Below are 14228 nucleotides of genomic sequence, written 5' to 3'. Positions count from 1 at the left end.
ATATCATTTCTTTTTATTGATGAATGATATTCCATTGTATGGGTATATTATTTTATTTACTAATCAGTTAGTGGACATTTGGGTCGTTTACACTTTGTGGGTATCAGGAGGAATGCTGCTATGAAAATTCATGTATATCTTTCTGTCCAGATGTCTTTTTATTTCTCTTGGGTATTAATGCTTGCCAGGAAACAATACAAACATACATATTTACATATATATATATATACACACATTATCATCAGGATTTAGAACATTAATATCACCTCCCTCTCAAAAACACTATTGTGGGGGCGCCTGGGTGGGCTCAGTCAGTTAAGCGTCTGTCTTCGGCTCCGGTCATGATCTCACGGTTCGTGGGTTTGAGCCCCACATCGGGCTCTGTGCTGACAGCTCGGAGCCTGGAGCCTGCTTCAGATTCTGTGTCTCCCTCTCTCTCTGACTCTCCCCCTACTCGCGCTTCTCCCTCTGTCTCTCAAAAATAAAAAAATAAAAATAAAAAATAAGCACTACTGTGTTATCCTTTGTAATTATACCCTCAGTTAGCTCTAACAAGTAGAGGTCTGTTCTCTGGCACTATACTCTCATTATGTCATATAAATGGAATCACACAGTATGTAACCATCCGTTCGTGACATCCCTCACTCAGCATCATGTCTTTGATGTCTACCAAATACTGTTTCATTATGCATAGCGTGCTTTCTGCAACCCTCAGGCCAAAGAATGACAACTAAGAAAGAGCCAAGGAATGACAAGTAAGAAAGGCACAGACACAATAAAGACACAGACACACAAGAAGCTTGATGCAGCATCCCCTGCCTGGTCAAACTGGGCTCCTTATTTATTGTCTCGACTACCCATCCTCCTGGTTCCAGTTCCCAGGGGCCTGTTGCCAAGTTCCTGCTCCATATCAGCGAGTAACCTTCTGCTTGGAGGCAGTCTCGTGTTTGCGCGTAGGCTGTCTGGACTCTTTGTTTGCTACTCGGTCAGCACCCTGGCTCGTTTGCAAGCGCAGGATGCTCCAGAGCAGAAGGTATCTCGCCGCCAGGGATAGTCAGTCCGGAACAGGCCCACAGTCAGGGACGGTCAGCCTGGGACAGGCCCTTCAGCATAGTTTTTTTTAGTTTTCATTGATGACTCCTGTTCCATGGTACGAATATGCCAGTTTTAAAAATCCATTTATCCACCTAAGGACATTTGAGTTATTCCTAGTTCTGGGCATATTTGAATAGAGCCACTACAAATAATCTTGTGAAGGTGTTTGTGTGCACACAAGTTCTTTTCTTCTCTCAAGGTAACAGCTGGGGCGGGAGAAGTGGTTCATGTGCTAAGCGTGTAGGTAACTTCTGAGGAAACTACCGATCACCACTAGGGTGGTGGTCTAGTTCTCCAGTCCCACGGTCACTGGGTGAGAGTCCCAGCTGCTCTCCATTCTCACCAACACTTAGGATTGTGTTTTTCACTTTAGCTGTTCTAATAGGTGTTTGGTGGTATCTCATCAGTGTTTTCCTAGGTCCTTTGTAATTTTTTTCACTTTTTTTTTTTTTGGTTTTCTATAGACAAATCTTTTACCTCTATTCTTAACTACATCCTTAGGTCTTTTATTCTTCTTGATGCTATTGTAACTATGGTTATAAAATTTTCATTTTCAGATTGTTGTGCTGTATAGGAACACAAGTGATTTTTGTGTTGATATTGTACACTTTAACCTGGCTAAATTTGTTTGTTTACTATAATAGCTTATGATACATAAACCATACATCTTGTTTTTCTTTGGTTGGACACATTGTATAAGTGTACCCTCTTTTATCTAAATAGTTCCCTAATGACTGAGAGGTTGTTCCCAATATTTTCAGATAACAAACAATCATGCAATAAACAACCTTGCACATAGAACATTTGCATGAGTATGAGTGTAACTGAGTGGTGAATTCTTATCACTGGAATTGCTGAATCAACTATAAAATCAGAAACTGCGTACACAAGGGCACTGAGGTATAAAACAATGAGGCATGTTAATATAATTGCAAATAGTTTACTATTATATCATTAACATTAACAAATTCATTAACCATATGGGAAACTTGCTCTCTTGGCCAGAGTTCTTATTTCGTATTATATTCCACTACTTCCACTACCTTTAAATATGAAATTTTGCTTTAAGGAGGCAAATAACCTAAATGTCAGTGAAATGTATGTGAAAAACAAAACATTCTGAAATTAACAGAAGGATTAATGAAAGAAACAAAGGGTGTTAGGGTGGCCAGGAACGTGGGTAGCAAACAATTGCACAAACAGTAGAGCAACAAGGACAGTTTATTTCCCTTCCAGGGGAGGAGAGGAAATTTCTAGAGAAATTTGGCCCAAATTTCTGTCAGGCTGGGCCTTTTAAGGGGTTTTGAAGGGTGAGAAGGTGCAGCTGTGCCCATCGGGGGGAGGGATGTGGGTGGGGAGGGCTCGACTCCTGGCCACCTAGAGCAGGAGATGGCAGGTTTTCCAGGGGCTCCGTCCATGGCTCATCTGGGTGGGTTGTGCTCAGGCTAGAGGAGAATACCTTTTGTAGTTGGAGTGTACTTTCCAAGGATGTAGGGCACCATAACCATGAAAAGCAGAGTTAGGGCCAAGTGCAGAGACCTGTGAGTTTTGTCCATAAGCTTGACTGGCTGGGGGTGGGGGTGGGCTTTGGAATAGATTCCTTTCAAAGGGCAATGCACTGTGCACATTTCATCCGGTGACAGATACTCAGTTTGTGTGTGTGATGTTTAGTATCAGGCACGACGGGGAGAGCGAATGTGAGGCAGGTCTGCACCCCCAAATCCTTTCTCATTCTACTCCTGGCCTTGTTGTGAGTGACTGATCTGTGTGTTCCAACATTAACTACTGGATTCTATGAATTTGTATGACGGTTGAAACAAAACAAAGACCCAGTGTTCACAGAACTCACCTTTAATTGGGAGAAAGAAAATAAACTCATATATAAAGAGTAATAATAGAGTTTCTGAGAAGTGCTAATAAAAATATTTAGGAATCCTATTTTAACATAATGTTATTTTTCCTTAACCATCTAGGATGCTCCATGTGTGGATTTGTTGATGTTGTTACTCTCTCTGATGTCACATGTTAGAAGTAAAGGAGGGAAGGAAAGAAGGAGAGTGGGGGGAAAAGGAAAAACATTGAGTTTGTTGGTGGAAAGGCCCAGTGTGATGTGCTTGTGAAACACCTTACAGTTGCCACTTGGCAGTGGCATGGGCTGATCCCACGTTCTATGTAATGGCAGTAGTGGGAGGGAGAGTTAGGGTACCGAGAGGCAGGTCAGAAAGACAAGGTCATGCTTGGCTCAGCACAACTCATGCCCCTTGTTTGAAAGAGGGGGAGGAAGAGGGGTCTCTTCACTGAGAAGGCACTTTGAGACCCCAAAACAAAGCTGACGACTCCATATAATGTATAGTTTTACTCAGGGAAACTTACAAACAGGAAGGATAGGTCTGGGGACAATCCAAGTGCTGCACAGCTATTCTCTGCAAAGTTCCCACCCTGCTCCACAAATTTTATAGGCAAGGGGGTGCTGTGTGTGTGTGTGTGTGTGTGTGTGTGTGAACTGTAGTGAGATCAGAAGTTTCACAAACATCTAATTGGCAGCTGACCTTTAACTGGATTTTGTGGAGCTATCTGTGTGTTGGAAAGGAGTGAGGGGTGCCTGGGTGGCTCAGTCAGTTAAGCATCCGACTTTGGCTCAGGTTATGATCTCATGGTTTGTGGGTTCAAGCCCTGTATTAGGCTCTGTGCTGACAGTGTAGAGCCTGCTTGGGGTCTCTCTCTCCTCCTCTCTCTCTCTGCCCCTCTTCCAGTTACCCTCTCTTTCAAAATAAAAATAAACCTAAAAAAATAAAATTATTTTTAAAAAGGGTGGGCAGAGACTATGTTATCTTTAAAAATTTATAGAGGGCCAAAGCAAGCCTCCCCCTGTCCAGGCTGTGGCTATATTACTCTCCAAGGGACCCAGTACAGGTATCCCCAAAAGAGGTCAAGGCTAGAACATGAGCAAGATGGAGGGTCAAAGTCGGAGTGGGTGTTGTCAGCGATCCTGCAGTCCTTCAGCTCTCAGCGTGGCTCCCACTTTGTAAGGAGTCTTCCCAGCTACTTATGCATTGCAAATCAACCTTCATGGACGCTGTACATGTTGTTACAGGTCACGATCCAAATGCTGATGGGGTGGACTGAAGAAAACCCTGTGCTGTGTCACCCACTTCTACATACAGAATGAAGGGCTTCTTCTCCAGGTTCAGAGTGCAGCCTTCTGACAGCCCTCAGCCTTCAGCCCACTTAGAGAATCGCCCTCAGCTAAAGGAAACTGCCTCCCTCATCCACTCACGTCTCTTGCTGTGAAAGCAGGACTACGTGACAGCCGTCTGCATCCACCGCTGTGTTTGCTCGGGGCATGGCTGCTGGACTCCTCCCAATCCAACAACAGAGCACAGTAGGGTACCGGCGCATGCCCATTGCCAGGCTCACACAATGTCACCGATGAGCAGGGTCAGTTAACCCTGCCAAAATGGTGTCCCCTCTTTCTGACATGAGGGACTGCAAGTGCCAGGTGGCTGGATAGCTTCAAGTTCAATAGGACATTGGCCATGTCACTGGAAGTGCTACCTTTTAGGATTTAAGACATCTTACCCTGCTAAGGATTGAGTTGAGGACATCTGAAGTAAATACTGCCCATATGGCTCACTGGGCATGACATTACACAGGGCTGCTTCTACTAACAAGTCGGATTTCTGAACTCATGTATCCCATATGTTGGAGATGCTGCACGTTATAATTGTCATTGACTTATAGTGCACATGCATCCTGTGAATTGCGTAGCCTGAATGTCTGCTGTATGCAAATGCCTGTCCTAAATGTGATCATACTCTTCGGGGGCACCTGGGTGGCTCAGTCGGTTGGGTGTCCAACTTGACCTCAGGTGTTGATCCCATGTTTTGTGGGTTCAAGCCTCCGTGTGGGGCTCTGTGTGGCAGCTCAGAGACTGGAGCCTGCTTTGGGTTCTGTGTCTACCTCTCTCTGCCCCTCCCCCATGCTCTCTCTCCTCTCAAAAAAATCATTAAAAAATATCATACTCTTTGAAATTAAACCTGTTGCAAATTTTCATTAAACAAGAAATTTAAACTAGCCATACTCCACAATTTCTTTCCTGCATTATTTTACCTCTATCCTCACTTTCCCTGACAAATTTCATAAGTGATTTATACCTGCATCTCTACTTCCTCAATACTCACTTGTCAACACACTCTACCTGGATTGTTTACACCCCTACCCTTCACGTTAGAGGTAAAAAATGAAGCCCTATCTAATATAAGAAAAGGCCTCTGTGTCACTAGCAATGTCAAGGGATATTTTCAGTCCTCATTTGGTTAGTCCTTTAAAGAGAACAAAAAACTACTAGCCATTCTGCTTTTGCCCAGAAAGGACCTCTTTGCCTCTGTGACGCTGTGGACTAAGTGATCTATTATCGTAACCTGGAGGCCGGGGTCCGGGCTCGTCCCTGGCGTTCGGCGGTACCTGTTTCGTCCGCCCCGACCCGCAGGGCAGAGAATTGTCACGGGTCCTTCTCCTGAGGGAGGGAGAGAAAAAGGGGGGCAGGAGAGGGAGACGCAGAGAGTAAAGACAGCACTCACGGTTTCCATTCAGGCGAAAAAGAGAGCTTTATTCAGAAAACTCTTATAAAGGTGTCAAGGCGGGAAAACAAAGCAGCTGACCAAGGTAGTTACCAGGTAAACAGAGTCAAATGAATATCAAAAGAAACGCCCAGATTTGCCTCAGCAATTCTGGGAAGGGGGGAGTTAGCACTGAATAATCTAAAATACGGTTTTGATCTTTTGTGCACCTTGGCCATTTCACGTCTGTCCCAGCATGACAGATGCCAAAGTTATTTTGACCAGGAAATGGCAGTCTCCAGCCTCTAGATGCAAATCTTGTTTGCTGGTTCACTCTCCGGAGAGTGATAATCCTTGCCTGAGGCAGACAGAAAACTTGGCGGCCCCGACAATCTATGAAATCCCCAAAGATTCTTCAGGAATGAGCATCTCATAAAGTCGATTCCTGGTTTGGATTCTTGTAGGAATTAAATGTTTCATAGGGGATATTTTCTTATTTTAAGACAAACCATAGAAAGAAGACATTTCTTGGCCCACTGTTGCCTACACAGACATGACTGTCTGAAAAATTTCCATTCTTTCATCTTTGTATCCCAAGGGGCCTGAATTGTTTGGAAAGAGGAAAGTCAGTAGAACAATTTAACCAATGAGGACCTTTGAGAATTCGGCCCCTGAGACTATAATATGTCCTGTTGCTCCTTTCCTATAATATTCTGATGGCAGCCTGGAGGAGAACCCAAATGGGCTCTTCTGGGACTGGCTGCAGAGGAAAGCAAGCTTCCGTGGTAACACTCAGGGAGGGTAAGATCATTGTTTCCCAGTAAGGGCTGGAGGAGTAAGAGGGAAAGGGATGAGAAAGTGGGTCCTGGGTTTACCTTTGGAATAATGGGACTGGAACAACCCCCCACAAATCTGAAGCCTCTGTAGTTTGAAGGTGATTTACTTGCTAATTAAATCAGCCTTTTCCAGCTCTTCCTAGGTTTCCTTCACTCTCTCAGAAACCAGTCCTTCTCCAATAGCAGTTATTTTCCAGTAGGTCTCCTCTATTCTCTCCCATGAATTCTAGGTTCCTGGTTGATTTCCTGTCCCATCATTTAGTCATTACCCACTCACTCGATATGCGTTATGCGTGCTTTGCCCTCTTTGTCCCTCAAGTGATTGGATTTTTCTATTATATTCCCTGTTTTTGCTGGCAGATTTGACCTACTGATCGCACTTACTAGTTTGTGTGGTTGTTGTTTTCCTTCAGTGTCCACAATATAGCTACAAATAATGTAATTATGTTTGGCATTGGGTATTCAGGCTGATATCTACTTCCTATCTTTCTTACTAATCTATATAAAATAGTCAAGAGAATAGTGAGTGATTGAAGTTGGAGTAAACTGTCTTGGGCTGCTCACAAATTTAACAGAAATCGCTTAGTGTCTAAATGTAGAATCCCCTATTGGCCGCAATTTTAAACAACTATTCTTTATTGGGTTAAGAAATCGACCGTAATTTCTTCATGTAGCAAGAGGCATTTTCCTAGCAGCTAACCACAGTAATGGCTGTTACATTTTCTCAAGTACTTTTTCCATTGTGATTATGGTTATGATTCCTCTTCCTTTCTCTATTTTTGAGGTGCATAGTTTTAACAAATATCCTAGCATTAAGGAACTTATCATTCCTGAAATATTTGTTACTTGTTTAAGATATATTACTCTTTTTATTTTATTTTTTAAAATATTTGTTTATTTATTTATTTTTGAGAGAGACACAGAGTATGAGCAGGGGAGGGGAAGAGAGAGAGGGAGACACAGAATCCAAAGCAGGCTTCAGGCTCTGAGCTGTCAGCACTGGGCCCGACGCGGGGCTCGAACTCATGAACCTCGAGATCATGACCTGAGCTGAAGTTGGCTGCTTACCTGACAGAGCCACCCAGGAGCTCTGGTATATTACTCTTTTTAAATAGGTAACACTCAGAGAGGGGAAGATCATTGTTTCCCAGTAAGGGCTGGAGGAGTATGACTATTCTATTATATTTTTGTCTACATTTAATCGTATGATGAGCTTGAAGATTCCTTTTCAGTGTTATAGTGAACACTTTTGGTTTCAGGCATTATTATACATCCAACATTTCATGTGTTGAACACCTAGTAAGTGTAGGCACCAAGTATATCTCTAGAAAGACAATGGAGAGCAAAAATAGTCATGACCTCTGACCCACAAATAAACACAACATCACCAACATGAGAGGCACATTAAGGCATAGCACAGGATGCTCTACCTGTGCTCCTCACATGCTCTGTCTGTCCTGAACCTCACTGTCAGGTCTCCGTCTCACTGGTCTCTCAAATCCCTCCATTACCAAGCTTGCCCACCCACAAGAAAAGTGCAAATTCTGTTCTCTCCAACCCAAATGAGTGCCCTTTCCTTATTTCCCTTGATCAACAATGACCCGTCCTTCCTCTTGCAGCTCAGGTAGACCTAGTTCAGAAAAGACTTTTCTATGCACCTCTCCAGAAAAAACTGGTCCTCAACAATTGTTTCTATCTTTAATTAACTAGAATCTCTAGGCATTAGTAATAGCAAAGGACCTCCTTTCTATCATGCATAATGTAAACAGCTACTGTCATGTTAAATTTGTCTTTAAAACCTTTTGCCTTTTAAGGTTTTTTTAATGTTTATTTTTGAGAGAGAAAGAATGAGCAGGGGAGGCTCAGAGAGAGCGAGGGAGACAGAGAATCCAAAGCAGGCTCTGTGCTGTCCGCATAAAGCCCAATGTGGGGCTCAAACCCCACCAACTGTGATTATGACCTGAGCCAAAGTTGAACACTCAAATAACTGACTGAGCCACCCAGGAACTCCTTTGCCTTTTAAGTTAAAAAAAATTTTTTTAATGTTTATTTATTTGTGTGTGTGTGTGTGTGTGTGAGAGAGAGAGAGAGAGAGAGAGAGAGAGAGAGAGAGAGAGAGAGAGAACATGACATGAGCCGGTGAGAGGCAGAGAGAGAGAAAGGAAGACACAGAATCTGAAACAGGCTCCAGGTTCTGAGCTGTCAGCACAGAGCCCGACGTGGGGCTTGAGCTCAAGAACTGCAAGATCATGACCTGAACCAAAGTCAGACGCTTAACCAACTGAGACACCCAGGAGCCCCTGTCCTTTAAGTTTTAAAGGATGATTTCCTTCATGGAAGTATCTTAACAAATTTTTTAATTTTTAATTTTTTTTGAGAGAGAGGGAGAGCACACACAAGCTGCGGAGAGGGGAAGAGAAGGAGAGAGAGAATCTCAGGCACGCTCCAGGCCCAGGGCAGCATGGAACCCTAAGAGGGGCTCGATCCCGCAACTGTGAGATCATGACCTAAGCCAAAATCAAGAATCAGATGCATAACTGACTGAGCCACGTAGGTGTCCCAGTTTTTGCATATTTTAATGAAATCTATTGATCATTTTTTCACAATTAAAGTGCTAAGTTTTAATACAACACACCCCTGCTCTACAGTGAGTACACATGAACACACACTCCCATACAAGTTTTTCACCCTTTTTTTATTTATGCAGGCTGCCTGTTCTTCCCTCTTCTTGGATGATATCAGATATCAGACGGTATCAGAAAGAGGCAGGCATAGGATCTTCATTCATTAGAAGTGCTTGATGGTATTCAAAAGAGCCACCACACCTGCTGTGTTTATAATGATCGGAGTTCCATCTTTAATGATTGTCTCAGTTTAATACTGATAAGCAATAGCCATAGAAGACAGATTTATAGTGACGGTAAGGACAGAAGCTCACATTTATCAAGTGTCCACAAAATGTCACAAGAATCACAGTAGCAACATTACATGCAACATCTCATTTAATTCCCACACCAGGCTTACAGTGTAGGGAATACTTACCCCTTCCATTGTAGGGGTGTACTATCTGCAGCTATGAGAGATTAATTTTCTCAAGGTGACACAGAGAGTAAGTTGGTAGACCAAATTTCTATTTTGACTCAAGATCCTATGTTCTAAACCATGGCTCTATACTCTGTTTTAGGAGAGTTGTGTCAAGTAATTGTTATAAAAAGAATATATTGCTTTAAAAAAAAGCTTTTATGAACAAAAAACTATCATTTATTTACTGCATACAATAGCCCTTTGAATTCTCACAAAGAAATTAATACCAGTAACCACATATTTAGAATGAAAAATAATAGACAATAGTTATCTGTCACATCGATATGAAGCATAGAATTAAGGCTATTTGAATTGAGAATCCACATTGAATAACTAATATATAAGTATTTGAATAATGGAAATTATCAAAGAAAGACATTCACTGTCTTCAATTATTTTGAATGGTCATATCATAGAAGAAATCGGTTTATGTACATGGCTTCAAATGGAATTAGATCAATGAATAGGAGATGTCCGCTAAATTTTTCAAAGGATACCTAAGAACATTTAGATTGAAAATGAGCTACCATCTGGCTCAGTGAATGAATCATTGCCATTGGAAGAACTAATGGAGGGTGAAGGATGTCTGCCTAAAGGTGGTATTGGACCTGGGTGCCTGGGTGGCTCAGTCGGTTAAGTGTCTGACTTTGGCTCAGGTCACAATCTCACGGTTCATGAGTTCAAGCTCTGCTTTGGGCTCCATGCTGACAGTGCAGAGCCTGAAGCCTGCTTTGGAGTCTGTGTCTCCCTTTTACTCTGCCCTTCCCCTGCTCATGCTCTGTCTCTCTCTCTCCTTTAAAATAAACATTAAAAAAATTTTAAAGGTGATATTGTAAAGGTGATGACTGGCTGATGTTCCAGCTGACTGGTCACTGAATATTTCTTTTCCCTCCTTTTCCAAGAGGCCCACCCCACATGGAAGTGAGAAATCACACCAGAGTATCCGAATTCTTCCTCCAGGGCCTCTCGGATGACCCAGAACTGCAGCCCCTCCTCTTTGGCTTATTTCTATTCATGTACCTGGTCACCGTCCTGGGGAACCTGCTCATCCTCCTGGCCATCCTCTCTGACTCCCACCTCCACACCCCCATGTACTTCTTCCTCTTCAACCTGTCTTCTGTTGACATCTGTTTCATTTCAACCACTGTCCCAAAGATGCTGGTGAACATCCAGGCACAGAGCAAAGACATCTCCTACACTGGGTGCCTCACTCAGGTGTATTTTTTTATGATTTTCGCTGGAATGGATGGTTTCCTCCTGACCGTGATGGCCTATGACCGGTTCGTGGCCATCTGCCACCCCCTGCACTACACAGTCATCATGAACCCACGACTCTGTGGCCTGCTGGTTCTGGTGTGTTGGTTCATCATTTTCTGGGTCTCCCTCATTCATGTCCTACTGCTGAGGCGGCTGACCTTCTGTACAGGCACGGAAATTCCACATTTCTTCTGTGAAGTCGTTCAGATTCTCCAGGTGGCCTGCTCTGACACCCTCGTCAATAACATCTTCTTGTATGTGTCGACTGCCATACTGGGTGTGTTTCCTCTCACTGGGATCTTCTTCTCATACTCTCTGATTGTCTCCTCTTTAATGAGAATGTCCTCTGCAGCAGGAAAATATAAAGCCTCTTCAACATGTGGGTCTCATCTCTCTGTGGTCTCCCTGTACTATGGGGCAAGCTTGGGGCTCTATCTCAGTCCTGCTGGGGCCCATTCTTCCCAGAGAAGCTCAGTTGCCTCAGTGATGTACACTGTGGTCACCCCTATGCTGAACCCCTTCATCTACAGCCTCAGGAACAAGGACGTGAAGGGGGCCCTGGGAAAACTCCACAGTCGAGGAGCCCTTTGTCCATGATGGGCCACTGGCCTCAGAACCAAGTGGACATTGTGAGCTCCAAAAGGAAAATATTGTGCACGTCAATCTCTCGTCTTTCTTCTTCCCCTAAAAGACATGCCTCACGTCTTCTATTCTCCAAGTCCCCATGGATTTGCCTTCATTTGTTTTTTTTTTATACTAGTTTCTCCTCAACGACCCCCTCAGTAGTTCCTTTTTTCATTGGTCTTCCCTGTTTGCAGCCCGTAACACTATCTGTTCAGTACTAGACGTGAAGCATTTATATCAAGTGCCTGCATGGCTTCCTCCCCAAACGGTCTTCTCAAATGCTGACATCCTTCACCTTAGTTTGGTTGTACGTTTGTTTCTCCCTGGAGGAAACAGAATGGAAACCATACAACAGTCATAACCAAAGTGCTCATATCAAGACTGTGCTTGTCACTCTACAGCTGTAAATTTGTGTATTTGACATTGACTTAAGATGTTTTCTCCCTTTTTCAAAAAGACTGAGACTAGGATGGATCCCAACATGGAAACCTAAATCTGATCCCACACTCCTGAGTTTTTCTTAATCTTAGTGTTCCTGAAAACACTGATGCAGGCTTTCAACTTTAAGAGTAGGGATCTTGATCTGAAACCTCATTTGTTCAAGTTTGTAGGTAACATACTGCATAGGATATCACTGAAACATTACCTCATATTTGTCTTCCTTCCTCCTTTCCTTCCTTCCTTCTTGTTCTCTGTGTTCTATAGGAAATTTATTTCCCATCATTGTGGTTTCAAGATATATCCCCAACATCCTAAAACATGTAATAATGATTACAATAGACTAAGACTATTTTGGGGGGAGAGCATTCATAGTAGGTGTTATTAGGAGTTGTAGTTACACACTTGTGAATTGTATTCAGAACTCACTCCACTTTTCAAAAAGAATTTGTATAGAAATGAGTCTGCAGTGAAGACTGGAGTAGTAGGAGTCATCAGCATTTCTTCTTCATTCCCCAGGATCGTTTTGCTTTCTCCATTGCATACCAACCTGACTGCCAATGTTCAGCGACAGCTGCATGGGGGAAGAAGTAACAGGAAAGTATGCCCCAGCATGGACAGATCTTGACGGAGAGGTGTGAAGTATGCCATCTTCTTTACTCCTTAGCTGGGAATAATTCTCACATTTCTATTTTGTGCCAATTCCCAGTATTCCCCCACAAGATGAAAACTTGGCTCACTTGTTGTGGGACTTGATTTAGTGTATGCTTTCTTTATTGGATATATTTTGTTCCCTGTGTTGAACATAAATTTAGCCTCAGTTCTTCCATCTTGATCCAGAGTTTACTTTCTATGCCTACTTTGAGGGGGTTGGGGGGGGGAGGGGCTACATGACTATCCCCAGGTACAAGAAAAGAAAAACAAACAAAAAGACAAGGGTTAATGGTCCCTGTTAATGGTTATTTATGACACAACTGGCATACTCTGTCCTTGAGGTAAGAACTATTTCTTCAAAATCCCCCCTACGACCCTAAACCTTGCCTTCAGAATGACAAATGTTTTCCTGCATACCAGGATAAGGGCCCTCTCCTTATCTCTTCATAGCCCCCGGCAGTAACCGCTCATTCTGCTTCTATACCTCCTGCTTACTTGCTCATCATAAAAGCCATAAGTTCTTGGACTCAGGGCCACACATTTAGAGTTCTGTGTCAACTCTGTGTGGTCCCAGCCGGTAATAAAGACTCCCTTCATCATTTGGCCTTGGTGGTCTCGGTTGGTCTCTGTGTCTCTGTGCATAACACCTGTACACTTCTCTTCTCTCTAATCCATGTCCTTATTCCTTACTTCCTCCAGTGAAGTGCTGCACATAAATCATTGGCTCAGTGTCTGCTTCTGAGGAACCCTAATGAACTCAGATGGTAAAGATTGTGAAGGGAATTAAAATAATATCACAGTTGGAATTTTTGGTTTTGGGACAAGACCAAACTGAACAAAAAACAAGTATTGGGTATAGTTAGATTTTGAAATCGCTGAAAAAAATCAGATTTTTTTCAGTAATACTGGGGCAGCTTCAATTCTCCTTGATTTCATTAAATTTCTAGCATTTGTAATTATTGTCTAATTTGTAATTTTCCCCTACAAACTGAGGAGGGGACCAAAGAGGCAAACATGATTGTAATACGGAGTGGTGAGCATAATAACGTTGGTGTATAAGAGAACTTGTTGAAAAGAAAGGTACAAAGTTTTCGAGTCATGTGGAGTAATTCCAGAGAAAATATTTAAACTTTTATTTAATGAGGGGTGCCTGGGTGGCTCAGTCAGTTAAGCGTTGGACTTTGTCAAAGGTCATGATCTCATGGCTCACGAGTTCACGCCCCACATCAGGCTCTGTGCTGAACACCTCAGAGCCTGGAGCCTGCTTGAGATTCTGTGTCTCCCTCACTCTCTGCCCCTCCCCCTCATGTTCAGTCTCTGTCTCTCAAAAGATGAATAAACGTTAAAAATTTTTAACTATTTTCGTGCAATCATGAATGGGACCAGTTTCTTAATTTCTCTTTCGGCTGCTTCATTTTTGGTGTATAGGAATGCAACTGATTTCTGTACATTGATTTTGTACCCTGCGACTTTACTGAACTCAAGACCTATATGATGAAAACTATAGAAAACTTATGAAAGAGATCGAAGAAGACACCAAGAAATGGAAAAATATTCCCTGTTCATGGATCGGAAGAATAAACATTGTGAAAATGTCATTACTACCCAAAGCAATCTACACATTCAATGCCATCCCCATCAAAATTGCACCAATATTCTTCTCCAAACTAGAACAAACTAT

General features: G+C 42.8%; 1 protein-coding gene across 1 annotated transcript; it reads left to right on the top strand.

The window, feature by feature from the left end:
- Positions 1–10489: 10489 nt before the first annotated feature.
- Positions 10490–11428, top strand: LOC115275456 (olfactory receptor 7D4-like). The gene has a single exon (XM_029919233.1). It carries the CDS (start codon positions 10490–10492, stop codon positions 11426–11428), a length of 939 nt encoding a protein of 312 aa, XP_029775093.1.
- Positions 11429–14228: the final 2800 nt, after the last annotated feature.

Source organism: Suricata suricatta, chromosome 12 (genome assembly GCF_006229205.1).
Source record: "Suricata suricatta isolate VVHF042 chromosome 12, meerkat_22Aug2017_6uvM2_HiC, whole genome shotgun sequence".
NCBI classification, from domain to species: Eukaryota; Metazoa; Chordata; class Mammalia; order Carnivora; family Herpestidae; genus Suricata; species Suricata suricatta.
This window is presented reverse-complemented; position numbering and strand designations above follow the sequence as displayed.

Bases quoted from the DNA above. Each gene is read 5' to 3' on its own strand.
- LOC115275456 (XM_029919233.1), top strand. From the start codon at position 10,490: ATGGAAGTGAGAAATCACACCAGAGTATCCGAATTCTTCCTCCAGGGC.